Source organism: Amia ocellicauda, chromosome 1, assembly GCF_036373705.1.
Source record: "Amia ocellicauda isolate fAmiCal2 chromosome 1, fAmiCal2.hap1, whole genome shotgun sequence".
Classification (NCBI taxonomy): domain Eukaryota; kingdom Metazoa; phylum Chordata; class Actinopteri; order Amiiformes; family Amiidae; genus Amia; species Amia ocellicauda.
This window is the reverse complement of record NC_089850.1, coordinates 62,323,356-62,340,279: the sequence shown is the minus strand read 5'-3', so window position 1 is coordinate 62,340,279 and position 16,924 is coordinate 62,323,356. Positions and strand designations below refer to the sequence as shown.

The window sequence follows — 16,924 nt, the reverse complement described above, 5'->3', positions numbered from 1 at the left end:
TTTAAACATATACATTAATGTTAATATCCAGGCATTGCTCAATGGCAATATCATTTATTCAATTTATTAGTACAAATTAGTATATATAGCACTAAAATACACTAAATAGTCAGCATGTTATTGTAAATAATTACCTGTAATGATACTGAACGTTGTTTCTCCTGTTGTAAAAGGAAAACAAAAGTAAGACAAGAGTGAAATATTCCTGTCAATTTATAGGTCAACACATGTTGTGCTACTAACAATATTTTAATATAAGTGAAACATTGACTACAATATCACATTTTAAATATATATATTTTTTTTAATTATGGGACAAATAAAGCAAGAAATAAAGAAATAAGTAACTAACGTTTTGCAGTTTTGGGTCAATATTTATTCAATTAATTAAAACTAAAATTCCAACGGGAAATGTCAGTTTTTCTGTGATTCAGATTGTAATCTGCACTGGAATCTACACTAGAAGAGTGAAACATTTCCTTGGTTAAAAATATTATTTTGTGTAATCTGTAACACACCCAGATACAATTTAAATTTGTGGCATGGCTGCTATTTTGTAATGTTATATCTGTGTAAAAAATATTTTAATACACATATAATTCCAGTAGTTGCTTTTGATGATGTAACTGTTGTTGTTGATGTAGTGGCTGTTGCTGTTGATGCAGTGGCTCTTGTTGGTGTGACTGTTGATGTAGTTGATTCAGTACCTGTTGTCGGGGTGACAGTTGTTGTTGTTGGGGTGACTGTTGTCGTTGATCCAGTTGCTATTGTTGGAATCACAGTTATTGTTGATCCAGTTACTGTTGTTGGGGTGGTTGTTGTTGGTGTGACTGTTGTAGTTGATTCAGTATTTGTTGTCGGGGTGACAGTTGTTGTTGGGGTGACTGTAGTTGTTGATCCAGTTACTGTTGTTGGAATCACAGTTGTTGTTGATCCGGTTGCTGTTGTTGGGATGACAGTTGTAGTTGATCCAGTTGCTGTTGTTGGGGTGACTGAAGTTGTTGATGCAGTGGCTGTTGTTGGTGTGGCTGTTGTAGTTGATTCAGTACCTGTTGTCGGGGTGACAGTTGTTGTTGGGGTGACTGTTCTCGTTGATCCAGGTGTTGTTGGAATTACAGTTGTGCTTGATCCATTTGCTGTTGCTGCAGTGATTGTTGTTGTTGTTGATTCAGTACCTGTTGTCGGGGTGACAGTTGTTGTTGGGGTGACTGTAGTTGTTGATCCAGTTGCTGTTGTTGGGGTGGTTGTTGTTGTTGATGCAGTGGCTGTTGTTGGTGTGGCTGTTGTAATTGATTCAGTACTTGTTGCCGGGGTGACAGTTGTTGTTGGAGTGACTGATGTCGTTGATCCAGTTGTTGTTGTTGGAATCACAGTTGTTGTTGATCCAGTTGCTGTTGTTGTTGATGCAGTGGCTGTTGTTGGTGTGACTGTTGATGTAGTTGATTCAGTACCTGTTGCCGGGGTGACAGTTGTTGTTGGGGTGACTGTTGTCGTTGATCCAGGTGTTGTTGTTGGAATCACAGTTGTTGTTGTTCCAGTTACTGTTGTTGGGATGAGAGTTGGAGTTGATCCAGTTGCTGTTGTTGGGGTGGTTGTTGTTGTTGTTGTTGCAGTGGCTGTTGAGGGGGTGACTGTTGATATAGTTGATTCAGTACCTGTTGTCTGAGTGACATTTGTTGTTGGGGTGACTGTAGTTGTTGATCCAGTACCTGTTGTCGGGGTGACAGTTGTTGTTGGGGTGACTGTTGTAGATGATTCAGTACTTGTCGGGGTGACAGTTGTTGTTGGAGTGACTGATGTCATTGATCCAGGTGTTGTTGTTTGAATTACAGTTGTTGTTGATCCAGTTCCTGTAGTTGGGATGAGAGTTGTAGTTGATCCAGTTGCTGTTGCTGCAGTGATTGTTGTTGTTGATGCAGTGGCTGTTTTCAGTGTGACTGTTGTAGTTGATTCAGTACTTGTTGTCGGGGTGACTGTAGTTGTTGATCCAGTTGCTGTTGTTGGAATCAAAGTTGATGTTGATCCAGTTGCTGTTGTTGGTGTGACTGTTGATGTAGTTGATTCAGTTCCTGTTGTCGGGGTGACAGTTTTGGTTGGGGTGAGTGTTGTCGTTGATACAGGTGTTGTTGTTGGGATGACAGTTGTTGTTGATCCAGTTGCTGTTGCTGCACTGAATGTTGTTGTTGATGCATTGGCTGTTGTTGGAGTGACTGATGTCGTTAATCCAGTTGTTGTTGGAATCACTGTAGTTGTTGATCCAGTTGCTGTTGTTGGGGTGACTGTTGTCGTTGATCCAGTTGTTGTTGTTTGAATCACAGTTGTTGTTGATCCAGTTGCTGTTGTTGGGGTGACAGTTGTTGTGGTGGCTGTTAAGTGAGAAGAGTTACATTTAAACATGATCAAATTTTGCATTGTCACATTAACATTTTGACACCCTTTGTCTATAATTCCACACAAGCAAGAATAATCCCTTTATCATTGACATCTGAATTGTTTACTCTATACAGTCAGGCAGTATTAAACAATTAGCCTTATGAGCTGTAACTCTCCCTCATATCATGCAATTCAAAACAACAGGAAGTTACAGTAAGAAAAGTATTGAATTACATGTCCTATTCCTATTTCAATAGGATTATTTAAGAGAAAGTAGATTGTCTTTTACTTACGTTGACAAAGCATCAATCCATCTTGGCAAATACTGAAAGTATAAACTTGAGACATTACTTAATCTTAAAACAGAAAATACTACGTCTTACTCAGATGTAAAATCTGTAATGACATATAGTTCATAATTAGGGATGAAAATAGGTATTCTGACTCCTTACCAATTCTGTCATATTACTGAATTCCAGATGGTGCATTGAAATTGCATTCTGTTGGATATTTTATTTTAATACACTCAAAATCAATTATTGTAAGGTGACATTCGTTTTATGTTGGGATTTTTATTAAAGAAAAATACAAAAATGAAATTTGGATCTTGCATAAATATTCAACCCCTGTGCTATGGAAGCTCCCAATTGCCCTAATGAGGACACAATTACCTACCATTGGCCTTTGAAGGATAATTGATCAGGCTGTCAATCAGGCAATTAAGACCAAAGAGCCTTCTACAGAAGTTAAGAATTAATTAATACAAATGCATAGATTAGGAAAAGAATACAACATAATATCCAAGTGTATGGATATCCCAGTGAAAGCTGCATCACACCACCCAGGCACTGCCAAGAAATGCCATCCCTCAAAACTCATTGCTTAAACAAGAAGGATACATGAGAAAGAAGCCACAGAGAGGCCAACAATCACTTTGAAGGAGCTACAGAGTTCAGTGACTGGGAGTGGAGTAATGGTGCACCAGTCAAGATCTAGAGCTCTGTATAACACTGGCCTGTATGGGAGGGTGGCAAGAAAGAAGCTGTTACTCAAATCATACCACCTGAAAACACATCTGGACTTTGCAAGAAAGCATGAGAGTGACCCAGCTGCGATGTGGCACAAGGTTTTGTGGTCAGATGAGACCAATATTTGGTCAAAACTCAAAGGATTTTGTGTGGCGCAAACCTAACACTGCCTATGCCTTTACCCTACCTATCTGCATTAACTGGGCATCTTCTTAAAACTGAAGGATGGATGGATGGAGCAAAATACAGGGAAATACTGCAAGAGAACCTGCTTCACAAAAAAAAAAGCCATGGAGGACATTCATATTTGAGCAGGACAATGATCAAAGGCCAAAGCAAAATTGGAGTGGCCACTGTGTGCAAACCTGGTCCATACCTACCCCAAAATACTTAAAGCTGTTATTGGAGTGAAAGGTGGCTCTACCAATTTGTTCTTAAATAACATGCCTGGTAGAATTAAGGTTAAATAAATAAATAAAATAAATAATACCAAATATTAATGTGTGGGGGTTGAATACTTATGCAAAGCAACATATTTCAGTTTTCACTAAATATATTATTTGTACATATATATATATTATAATAAATACATATTCTTTCCCTATATATCCCCTTGCACCCTGTGTCCGGCTCCTCCAGTCACAGCGCCCACCCTGTTCCTACACAGGGTTAACCTTCGACGCCGGAAACTACAATAATTCCCCTTAATAATCAGATCCCCAAATGAACATGCCCCACACAAACACACAACTGACTGACTCACAACAGACTGCAGTCCCTCCACACAACAGTCCCAGATTGCTACTATATATATATATATCTATATCTATATCTATATCTATATCTATATCTATATCTATGCTTCAGTATGTGCACGTTTAGGACCAATCTGAATGTTCATGACATTTTATAATGATTTGAATGAATAAATCTGAAGATCTTACCAATACTGATCACAGATAATTACAATGTCTCCAGCTTTCAGTACTTCTTCGTTATACCAACAGCTGCATTTTCCCAAAGTGGAACATTTACCCGTGTTCTCATCAAAATATGGAGTCTCTGTAGGACATCTTGGATAGCAGCCTGTGTGAACATGAACAGAGCGCTGTTACTTATATACTGATGCAAATCATGTCTGCTATCCTGTCATTAACAGTCTTGGTAACACTTTACAGTAGGTCTCTCTAATTACAGTTTATTAACATAGTAGGTACTCAGTAGGTAGATAGTAGGTACTACTATCTTAGTTACTCATAAGAACAGTGTAATTATGCATTTGTTAACATGTACTTAATGTATAAAAAGTGGTCCAAAAGTATGCAGGGGCGTAGGTTTCGTTTCAGAACTGTGTGGGGGTGGGGCGGTTTGGGGGGGTGCGGGGGGAGACGCTGTCAAAATTGGGGGGGGGATAAGTCCCCTACGCCTATGGAGCCAGGTATACAATGTTGGGGGGGACAATGTAAGGTTCTCCCAAAATTGGTGGGGATGTGTTCCCCCCATCCCCGCCTAAACCTACGCCTATGATGCCCGGTGTAGCTCCAGTGGCATCCTTAACAGACAAATGTGTACCTACACTTTTAATCATTTATACATATAACAAATGCATAAATACACTGTTCCTGTTCTTATGAGTAACTAAGTTGTACTATGTAACTAGGGAGGCCACTGTCTTGTTATATATCAAAGCAAGCTGTAGTTACCTGTGAGGCTTTACATTCTCCAACATGTATATCAATGAATTTCCTTACAGTGACATGATCAGCACTTTATTGATATCTGTAAGCAGGTGAGACTAAGGGACACCTCAGACTGTAGACTGACGGGCCATGAGGCTCACACCAGAGGCTGGACCTGTTTGGAGTCTGGTAGATACCAGAGGGACATTTCTCAGACACAAGGTTTTCCTGCTGTCTCCTAACACAGCGATCAGTCAGATGAAAGGAAGAAACATGATCTTTGTTTATCCACACTATGGATGCTTTTATCCAACAGATCCATTCAGGCTGTGAAGAGGCATGTGAAAACTATAAGTGGAAAATGGGACAGATATCAATGATGCAGACACCAAGAATGACCACCAAATGTCAAGGGGTCCAAATGGTGGTTTCATGAGCCTAGAGTCAAGTAGTGAAACTATTTCAGCCACCAGCTTACTCCAGATGCAGGGAGGTTAAACTGGAGGCAGTCTTGGCTCTGTGGACACCAGGGTCTCTTCATTTTTTCTCCTTTAACTCTCACCCAAGCAGCCAGTGCAGCAGAGTGGGTGCTCTCTTCCTACACACGAATGGTGGAGCTTTCTGGCCTATGATCACGAAAGCCATACCCACCTTCAAGCTTCCCAGGGAACCTGTTGTTCTTGCCACATGTCTGGACACTCCCGCAGGGGTCGTAATGCCAGCTGCACTCTTCGGCCTCGTTGTAATAGTCACAGTACACCGCTGCAAAGACAGGACAACTAATGTGGTTATCAGTAGATTACAATTACTCCCATAAATAAAGATCAGTGTAATTCCAAAACAAAGGTTGCATGTAACAATTGTTTCTTGTTCTTTTGCAGAGTATGGAAATTGTGTAATTATATGTGCTATCTGGGATCCATTGTAGCCCAAAGCAAAAACATTAACCCATCCCACTACCTGCAAAAAGCAAGCAGACAATGTGATGAGGGGTCTGCATTAAGTAGAAGGAACAAACCCCTGACAAACTGAAATCCACTCTCAAGAATTGTACTTGTAATTGTAATTAGCTACTGGCAACTGGGTGAAAGCTTTAATTTAGTCCAAGTGATAGTTTGGACGTGCATGATCTGTCATACATACGGCACAAGTCGGGGGTCCGCCATTTGATACAAACTCCCATCTCACTGCAAGCTTCAGCGTACGCAGCCACAGCTGTGCAGAAGCCAAGGAATTTGCCTTCCATTTCACAAGAGCACGACTCTTCTACGCAGGCATCGTAATAGGGACGCGCTTCCACCTGACACGAGAGAGAAACATCTTCATGTGTGAACTGTACAGATGTGTGGTCTGAAAAAAACTGCTCTGTATGTTAACTGTTCTAACAAAAATACTGTTTCTACCTCTGTCTATCTATCTATATTATAGGCATTTTGTTAAAAATATTAAATAAAAAATGTTAAGCATGTAATTATAATGACACAGAGCATCAGGCAGGAAAATCTGGAGAGACAGTGGATTTGATTAAAACATGTTTTACTGCATGGATTTTATAACAGATTCAAACACAAAACTGTTTCATGTCTTTTTGAGTTAATCTCTATGCAGTATAACAGACAATGTGACAATAGCCTGTACTTTAAGGGGCCTTTTACACCTATATTGTGAAGCACTATGTGAAACTCTGATAGTGTCCAATCGCACCAGGACAAAGGCCAAACCAATGGACTGAGACCACTAGGAATGGGTGCTCTCAGTTCCATTGAAAGCAAACTCAGTATGTTTGCAGCATTGCTCCACCATTTTGTTTTGCAAATGTGAAAGCAAACGTATTCCATTTGGCAAAACTGTGAAAGAGAGAGTCTCAAATGTAAAGAAACTGCCCAACCTTTTCAATTCTTTGAAGCCCTACAAAACACTACCAAACAGTGCAGTACAAAATACACTCACCTAAAGGATTATTAGGAACACCATACTAATACTGTGTTTGACCCCCTTTCACCTTCAGAACTGCCTTAATTCTACGTGGCATTGATTCAACAAGGTGCTGAAAGCATTCTTTAGAAATGTTGGCCCATATTGATAGGATAGCATCTTGCAGTTGATGGAGATTTGTGGGATGCACATCCAGGGCACGAAGCTCCCGTTCCACCACATCCCAAAGATGCTCTATTGGGTTGAGATCTGGTGACTGTGGGGGCCAGTTTAGTACAGTGAACTCATTGTCATGTTCAAGAAACCAATTTGAAATGATTCGACCTTTGTGACATGGTGCATTATCCTGCTGGAAGTAGCCATCAGAGGATGGGTACATGGTGGTCATAAAGGGATGGACATGGTCAGAAACAATGCTCAGGTAGGCCGTGGGATTTAAACAATGCCCAATTGGCACTAAGGGGCCTAAAGTGTGCCAAGAAAACATCCCCCACACCATTACACCACCACCAGCAGCCTGCACAGTGGTAACAAGGCATGATGGATCCATGTTCTCATTCTGTTTACGCCAAATTCTGACTCTACCATCTGAATGTCTCAACAGAAATCGAGACTCATCAGACCAGGCAACATTTTTCCAGTCTTCAACTGTCCAATTTTGGTGAGCTTGTGCAAATTGTAGCCTCTTTTTCCTATTTGTAGTGGAGATGAGTGGTACCCGGTGGGGTCTTCTGCTGTTGTAGCCCATCCGCCTCAAGGTTGTACGTGTTGTGGCTTCACAAATGCTTTGCTGCATACCTCGGTTGTAACGAGTGGTTATTTCAGTCAAAGTTGCTCTTCTATCAGCCATTCTATCAGACATTCAGTTTGGAGTTCAGGAGATTGTCTTGACCAGGACCACACCCCTAAATGCATTGAAGCAACTGCTATGTGATTGGTTGGTTAAATAATTGCATTAATGAGAAATTGAACAGGTGTTCCTAATAATCCTTTAGGTGAGTGTATATCCACTGACCAGGCTTTAGGCACTTAACTAAATGTCTAATTACAATTCAATCTTTTATTTTAAAGGTGGTTATACAGCACTTAAAAAAATATTCAAACAAGAGAAATCATTTACACATTGGTTTGCATAAGGACATCATTTCCACACTTCAAGAAGTATATCGCTGCTCTAGAGGCAGTTCAGAGGAGAACAACCAGACTTATTCCAGGTCTGAAGGGAATGTCCTACTCAGAGAGACCAGTGACACTTCTTCACATAGAGAGTTGTCACAATCTGGAACAAACTCACCACCAATGTGGTAGAAGCTGAAAGTTTGGGAACATTTAAAAATAGACTGGATAAGATCCTTGGATGACTCAGTTATTAATGGACACCAAACGAGCACTATGGGGCGAATGGGCTCCTCTCGATTGCACACTTTCTTATGTTCTTATTTGTCATTTACACAAATTATATGTAGAAGCAAGAAAACAAAACAAAAAAGTAAACAGTTAATGATGTGAGGAATAAGTAATCTTTTCGAGAATGTCATACATTTGTCATTGTGTAAAATTTCACCTGAAGGAGTTGCCTAAAGTGATGCTCAAGTCATGGCGGTGTTGCCTGTAAATGCTCTCATTGGGCCTATATGGTTCATTTTCAATGCATATGAAGTGAGCATGTGTTTATGAATTTTTCAACATTATTTTTGGAAAACTTGTAGGCCTCTTATTTGAAAAGTGCCACAGGAGTCCGTGTCTTACCTTTCCGTGACATGGTTCAAATGTTGGGTCTAGAATGATCCGGCACCTGCGGACCGCCCATGTGGAGCAGTACGAGTGCCTCTGGCAGGGGAATGTCTGGTTCACCGTGTCGGAGCAGAGCGCACCGGGCGTCTTCCAGCTGTTCCCAAACTCCAGCACATCGGTCACCGACGACTTTGCTCGGGTCAGCAGGTCATTCTTCGCATTGGAGTCAAAGTTTCCACAGAGGCCACACACTTTGTTCTAGAAATTAAATCATAATGATAAAGATGAAGATGAAGAAATATTTCCTTTGTATATAACTTTGAATGTATACAATGTTATAGGTTCACTTACTTTCCACTTTGCATCCAGAATAATGGTGGCTCGTGTGTGCTTGTCCCATATCAAAGTAATGCCGAGCTCTGGAGCTGAGATGATGATGTACAGACCCACTGTGTGCACCGAGTACATGGGTTTGGCCTCACAGGTGCGGGTTAATGGCTTTACTTTCACCGTCATGTCTACTAACGTTAGTGTCACCTGACCCTGTAGGAATATAAAGGCACACATTGGGTAACAGGAATAAACAGGTTTCAGTCAAGGCTGTGAACTGATGATGAAGAAACTAAGAGTTCACACCACGAGATCCAGTGTAAGAGTCCGGGAGCACGTCAGCGCCTCGTCGCAGCAGGGCACGCTTTCTGCCCATATATGGAAACTCCCGTTGCCGTAGCCACAGTCGTCCTGAAGGACACAGACAGAGGGACGCATGGTTTTCACGGCGGAAATCAATTTTATATCAAGTATAAAGAAAAATGTCAACCACTACACATTTCACAGGCAAAACCTCAATTATCCCAAAGTCGATAGGGTGTAAACTCTCCTGCCTACAACTACAGTCTGAATGGCTTGTCAACTCACCTCTACCAGAGTATATGGACAATTCCCATCGTAACGGTACCAGTTTAAATCAAATGTCTGATAGTGCCCGTCTCCATACACCTGGCATTTCCCGGGACAGGCCGTTCCAGTGCAGTTCCACTTTCCATCTCCACAGCGACTGTTATGCAATGAGAAACACTGACGTTGTGATATATTTTTACGGTCTGGGGTGGGGGGGCTGTAGCTGTCAATAGCAGCACGAATAAAGCCAATTGCGTCTGTATTCTTACTTGTGGATGTACTAGAGATGTGAGTAAAATGGAGAGCAGTGCAATGATAGGGATTTAAATATCTGTGGTGACGTATTGGAGAGCTTTCCAACAGCGGTGGCGCCATGCAATTCAGGCATCATTCAGACTCATGTCTTCCTGTCAGTTTAGTGCTGATTGATGGACGCCGTCCCCGATGAAGGGACAGTTTCATCTCATCCTCCTCCTCTTCTTGGAACAATAACCATCAACATCACCATTGTAATTTGTACTCAAATATATCCACCTTCTCTCTAGTTTATCAACAGCCTGTAATTTAGATGATTTATTGCACTATTAGACGCAGGAGTTTAGTCAACACATTCACCTTGAAGCTGTAGGCGGTACATAGTTCATAGCATATCCACATATTAGTTATAATAATTACAGGCACCTGGATGCCTCAGTAAATATATAATCCTTTTCATGTTATTCTAATGCCTGTCCTTATATTGTAAATATCGCTAATCTAATCGAATAGTAAAATATAACCTGTATGTCCTCTATTGTGACATGGTCATATTTACTATGAATGCTGTTCATAGACTATGATCAATAGGTGTGTGTTTTAAACAGAGATCTCAGTGCTTCCTGTTGCTCATGTGTGACTTTGTGCCGGGATCTCATGGCTCTGTGTCCAATACTCACCAGTCTTGGCAGTTGTTGATCACTGTGTCCCCACGTTGGTACACCTTGCCCCCAAACATGCATGTGCAATCTTCTTCAGAGACACAGACCCCGTTGTGATCCTCATAGCGTCCTTCTGGGCAGTAACAGCCACTCTTACAGTTTTCACTGAAAATCTGCCAGGACAGGGGGAATTACCCAGTTAGCTCTTTACCGCCACTTTAAACACTGCTCTGACTGCCGCAGTGTCCTCTGAGATTTGTAAGGCAGAGGCTCTTTTTTTGCTCGTCTAGGCTCAGTGGCCTGTTCAGCCCTAGACATGCCCGGACACTTTGCTGACCTCTGGGGTCACAATACAGCATGTGTGAGTGACATCATCAGCCTGTGCTGAACCCCAGAACATGAATAAAAGAAGATAAGAATATGAAATGTGAAGTATTTTAAGTCAATATGTTAGTCATCATATCTAGTACATTGATATGGTACATTGCTACTACTCGTGTTGTTTATATTGTTGAGCTATTAACTGTGACGCCACATCTTGTCTGCAATTATTAGCTCACAAATCTAGGATGTAGGACTTGTATTAACTGTATATTTCTCTTATGCACTTATGTAATTTTGAAGTTGTAGTTTGTACTATGCTTTGATCAGTAATTCTAGACTCTATAGTCACCCTGTATAATAATAATAATAATAATAATAATAATAATAATAATAATAATAATAATAATAATAATATAATCTAAAGGTTTGGGGGAAAGTGGCCATAAGGTTTATCATATCTACAGGTAATGAAATGTTCTCTGAACCCTAAAACTCATAAAACTACAGCAACAACAACAGACAATGTAAGGACAAGAGTATAGAGCAACATAGAGACATTTAAAAACACACAAGCTGCATTTTCTTTGTCTTTGCTTACTTCCGGCTTGTTTAAACCTTCACATGTCCGCTTCGTTGTGCTGACTAATGATTGAGAGCAATAGATTAACACTTTTCCCTCTTCTGTGCAGTCTGGAGGAACACAGAAGGGAGACAATGGTCGTCACAAACACTGGCTGTGTTTACATGCACCTGAAAAGCAGCTCCTCAGTCAGGATGTAAAGACAGGCAAGTTCCTCACCATAAAACACAATGACAGTGTATGTTATTGCAGGGCAGTTGATTTTCTCACCTTAAACATTAAAGCTTTTAAATGTAATGTAAAATTAAATAGGAATAATGGAATTACTTTCTTAATACATAAAGTGTCAGATGTATTGGATATATCACAGTAAGTGTAAAAGCTTCATAAATCAGAGGGCAGGACATTTAAATATCTCCTCCTCAATACATGATGAATGCAGTATTGGCACAGTGTCCTGACAGATGCGGCCCGACATGACGAGGAACATGGCTGGGACGTGTCCATGGGAACGCTGTTATTCCCTGTCGTTTTAATCAGAACCGGGCTCTACTCTTCCGCTGCCGAGTTACTGGGTTATAGTTTTCACAGTATTACTCAGTCGTGTAAAGTTACAACCATTTTAATTGTGCATCGAATGTTTGACAGAATCAATACCCACTGAGGAGCTGCAACCCAGTGAAAATAAAATACATGCTTTAAACTCATTTGATTTTAAAGGAAATGGGATCCTAATAATGATGCACATTCAATTTCATATAAATATTATGCATGACAAACTCAAACAAATGTAACTTACTGTTTCTCATAGTGCATTCCAGTTTTCCATCTTCACAGTTGCTGAAATAAAAAATATTACGTAATGTTGTGTTTATTTGGGATTGGAATTGAATGTAAATTGTAACTTTAAATAATAGCAGTGTGGAGGAGTGTTCAGGGCTCTTGGCTCCTGCGTGGGGGCGGTGTGGGTTCAATCCCAGGTGAGGGGCAGTGCTGTACCCTTGAGCAAGACACTGTACCCAGATCACACCACTAAACCCAGCTGCATACATGAGTAACTGCATGAAAAAAAAAAAGTGATATATTGTCAAGTCGCCCTGGATAACAATAACAAATATAATAATAATAATAATAATAATAATAATAATAATAGTACTCCCTGTTTTACAGCATTAACAAAACCCAAATTTTTGAATATCTCCTAAAAATATTTTGGCTAGAGCATATTTTGTATTATTAAAATGCTGTTGTAGAATTTGCACAAATAGAAATGTTCGAAAGGAAACATTTTCCTGCTGGTAAAAATGAGTTGCTTCAGTAATTACCCAGCACAAATATTTAGTTCTGGCAAGGATGTGTCAGATTGTAATTTGGTTGTATTTTGCATCTGACAAAGACCAAACATACTGCCTTGAGCACACTGGTCAATCATTAATGTTGTGTGTTTGTTGCACAATAATGTTGTCTACACATGTCACATGTCCCTCTCTAGAACAATACATATCAAGCACAACATTATCATCTTGGATGCATAGAAACAGTATATTGTGTTCAATTTTAATTATTTATTTGACTTAAATTGTTTACTCTGTGCATTTTGATTTTGGTGTTTGTGATTTTTTCTTCAGTGTAGTTTTATGTAAATTTCTAACAGCATGTAAACCACACCCCCTACAGTCGACACATTTCTACAGCTGAAGTTTCACTTGCATTTCACTTTATTGCAATGTTGCCACAACGTTGTGTGGTCAGCTATAGTGTGCAGTGCAGTGTTCATGTGTCAGTGTGTTGTTGTTGGCTGTTAAGGGTTGATATCTTATCACATTAGAAAGTCCAATGTTAATCCAAAGCCTGTGCAGTCATGCTTGCCAAAGCCATGGACTTTTACTGCACTGTGGTCTTTGTTCATCACTGTTTGTGTTTTCTAGATAATCCAGTTACACATCTACACAACTTCTGAATGCGGTGGCATTTGTCTACCATGCTGCAGAAACTCACCATGATTGCCCTTCAATAATAACGAGCCCTGGGGGGGAAACTCCACCTTTATAGTAACACAGACACTGTGCCTTTGCCGTGCAGACACCATCGCTGTTCATGTAGGTTGTGTCGGCACAGCCACACCCATCTACTGGCACATCGTCCGCATCGCAGCTAACGTCATACCCCGAGAGGGCGCGGCAGCTGCGGTTACAGGCCATCATGTTGTACTCGAACGTCTGGTTATTGGCACAGAGCACACCTGGGATGATATATACAAATGATTGAGTCCTGAGTCTTGGGATGGGACACCCCTGTTATACATGACTGACCCTCTCGTGGACCAGTAGAGCTCTCAGGCTGTAGCGCTGCAGTTATTAGTGCCAGTCCTGGAGTGACCAGACAGTCATCAGCGCTAAAGTGGATTTATATTTGGGAAAAACAACGCGACTTCAGGTCAAGAGGAGAAGAACATCTTTCTTTGATGTGAAAACAAAAATGCAAATGGTTTAATTCAAAAATGTTTCCATTTATATTTAATATCTGTCCTCTATATCCAATCTTAAGGGTAAAAGTGGAATGATGATTACCAATTATGTATTTATTTATTAAAAGTGATGATCAATTGAAATTTGAAAGACATTTGTGTATTTGAATGGGCCAAAACAATGTTAAAATCTACTGCCAATCCACTGGGTAACTAACCTATTTAAAGCTGATGTCTGAAGTAAGCCGTCCTGCACAGTAGAGATGGGTTATAGATCAACACAAATACATCTGCAAAAAAACAGCTGAAACTCACTGCACTCGTCCCGTCTCCAGTCTCCCACCATGACGCCCTGAGCGGCGCAGGCCTTCGCGTAATTCCCGAGGGCGGCACACAGACAGTCACCAACATTGGTGCTGCACTGGCATATGCTTTCCTGACAAACCTGACACAAAATGAGATTCGTTATCATGTTTATATCAGAACCTGCAGGTGAACATTTTATATTTAACCATGGTTTTATTTGACTTTTTAAAAATATAATTGCTGTGACGTGGTGTCTCAGAGTTCTGACAGGAAACAGGCATTACCCACAATGCCTTGCACAGAATGGTGACAACTGAAGTAGAGATGGTTTAAAACAATATTAGTTCTTGTGTTTTGACAGGTTAAAGACCTGAACACAGCATCACTCTCTGTGCAGATATTATTCCAGCAACTCACCTGGATATAGCTGTCGTAGCGGACAAGGTGATGGCACGCCTTAAATATGCCAATGGGGTCTCTGATGTAATCACACTTTTCTCTCGCATAGATCTCTGTTGTATGAAACAAATGTGCATTTAGTTTTTAATAATATAAGCTTTTTTTTAATATTGTCAAACAGGCAAACTAAAAATTCAAAGTTGAATTAATGTTTAACAATGTTGTACATCTCCATATAAATTATATATATGAATGTAATTGTACATCTCTGTTATGTTGTTGAACTGAAATTGTACGTGCACTCTCTCCATCCTGAGACTCCAGGATCTACGGTGTCCTAGAGCTCCAGACCATCCCATAGATCTACAGAGATAGACAGTGACCCAGAGCTCAACATTACCACGGGCGGTGTTACTGCACATCGCTATTTCGTCTGTACACTCCTCCGTCTCCCACGAACGGGCGAAGGGCTCAGCAAGGTTTTCTATGATGCCACTGCTCGTTGTGAACTCGTCTGTAATGTCGTCATTGTAGTTACCGCACAGTCCTGATGAGATCAAAACAAACACAATAACACAAACACAATAACACAAATTAAAAACACAACCCAAAACACGAACAGGGTCAATAACTGAAAATAAAATCCACTATTTAGTTTACTGCAGGTTTACATTATTGCCCTTTAAACTCTCCTCATAAGCACTTGGTGAATATGGTGAATAGCACCCTGGATTTTGTAGGCAGCAGATTGAAACGTCACAGCATCCTTAGGTCACACTAAACAATGGTACCACAAGGGTCATTCTTATACAAACATACATGCAGTAAATTAAATACAGCCTGTCTTCATCACAATACATGGAGGTAATTCTTATTTTTCCATTTGGGAGAATGATTGACCTCAAATTTGAATTGACGAATCTTGCGATTTGTCGTTTTTTCCTTGAGACACTTGAAATAAATGAATGTCAGGATTACAGCCGATGCATGCTGATCCTTCTCTTCTCTAACTCTAATTGTCCTCCAGTGTATTTAACAGAGACTGGTGCCAGTCCAGGGTTGCCCTGCATTGCGCCGAGTCATCTGCCAGGTTAGACAACACCACAACCGCAACACTGTACTGCAGGCAGCAGGTATTGAAAATGCTCAGTGGATGGGTGGTTGTATTTGATATGCAGATTAAGGGTGAGTCCTACCTTTTGTGCTGCCTTTCTTTTCTGCCGGCAGCATCAAGTATAACTGTATTAAAGGATCCATCTGAATTTGCATCTTCACCCCAAAAGATGTCACTACCTGGACGTACATTGAAGACTGCCAGAAAATTGTCACGTGTTCTGAGGGAATTGAAAATGGACCAAACAAATGGTATTGACATCAAAAGAACTTGTACATGTTTAGCAGGGGTTTGATCCAAGGTGATCCTGACTCACTGTCACTGTGACGAAACTCAACATCATCCCTGCTAGATTATGACATCTGTGAAAATCCAGTTAATTGTCCAACACTAAACATACTTTCCTGTTGAATCTCACTCTGTATTAAAGACATTAAGAACAAGCTTGTCAATCAAACCATGAGGAATGTAATATATGTGAAAAGCCAGAAGAACATTTATAATGTTGCTTTATAAATTATTTGTCTTTTTGACACTATTAAGATGTTATCGCTTTTAATGATGTTTTGTACTGACCTGACTGGTAGAAGTCATCAAGCACTATATTGTCAAGTTGTATTTCCTCCTTTAGAAACTTGTAGGTTTTCTGTAATTGTATAAGTATCTGAATGAGTAAGTGATCTTCCAAAAGCAGTGGGCTAAATTAGAATAATTTATATTTTTACTGTGGAAGTAAAATTAGTTTGAAAATAATACATAAATAAATAAATAAATAAATAACAAAAAACAAAACTAAACCTAACCCTCCTTTGAAGTCCCAGGCCCCTCTCTACACATGCACTAATAAAGACAAACATGAGGCACATTAAGCAACAGGTAAAATCATAGTCCGTGATTGCAGCTGAGTTGCCAAAGCAAAAGTTCAGACCAACATCTTGCTTGCTTGCTTGCTTAATTGATTGATTGATTGATTGATTGCTCACATACGTGCCTCTCTCTCTCTCTCTCACTCACACACTCACCTTTGTCAAAATGTTTATTTTGTCCAAACACTCTGGTCTGCATGTATTAATATCTTTAACGTGTTTTCATTAGAATGGAAAGCTGCTTACCTGGAAGACCTGGAGTTTAACACTTTGTAGGGCAATGTCATACTCAGCTAATTCAA

The 16,924-nt window shown here is 40.2% G+C and overlaps 2 protein-coding genes across 2 annotated transcripts; both read right to left on the bottom strand.

Annotated features, from left to right (window-relative positions):
- Window positions 1–844: 844 nt before the first annotated feature.
- LOC136759522 (mucin-19-like) lies at window positions 845–13,674 on the bottom strand. The gene is made up of 15 exons (XM_066714561.1): window positions 13,557–13,674; window positions 11,489–11,580; window positions 10,585–10,739; window positions 9,668–9,806; window positions 9,386–9,490; window positions 9,101–9,292; window positions 8,765–9,007; window positions 6,224–6,380; window positions 5,732–5,842; window positions 4,346–4,487; window positions 2,172–2,366; window positions 1,959–2,045; window positions 1,452–1,616; window positions 1,176–1,280; window positions 845–1,028 (listed from the first exon to the last, which is right to left on the bottom strand). The coding sequence occupies exons 1-15, from the start codon at window positions 13,672–13,674 to the stop codon at window positions 845–847; spliced, it is 2,190 nt and encodes a 729-aa protein (XP_066570658.1).
- Window positions 13,675–14,979: 1,305 nt separating this feature from the next.
- LOC136759506 (mucin-6-like) lies at window positions 14,980–16,099 on the bottom strand. The gene is made up of 4 exons (XM_066714560.1): window positions 16,069–16,099; window positions 15,839–15,976; window positions 15,082–15,189; window positions 14,980–15,005 (listed from the first exon to the last, which is right to left on the bottom strand). Exons 1-4 carry the CDS (start codon window positions 16,097–16,099, stop codon window positions 14,980–14,982), a joined length of 303 nt encoding a protein of 100 aa, XP_066570657.1.
- Window positions 16,100–16,924: the final 825 nt, after the last annotated feature.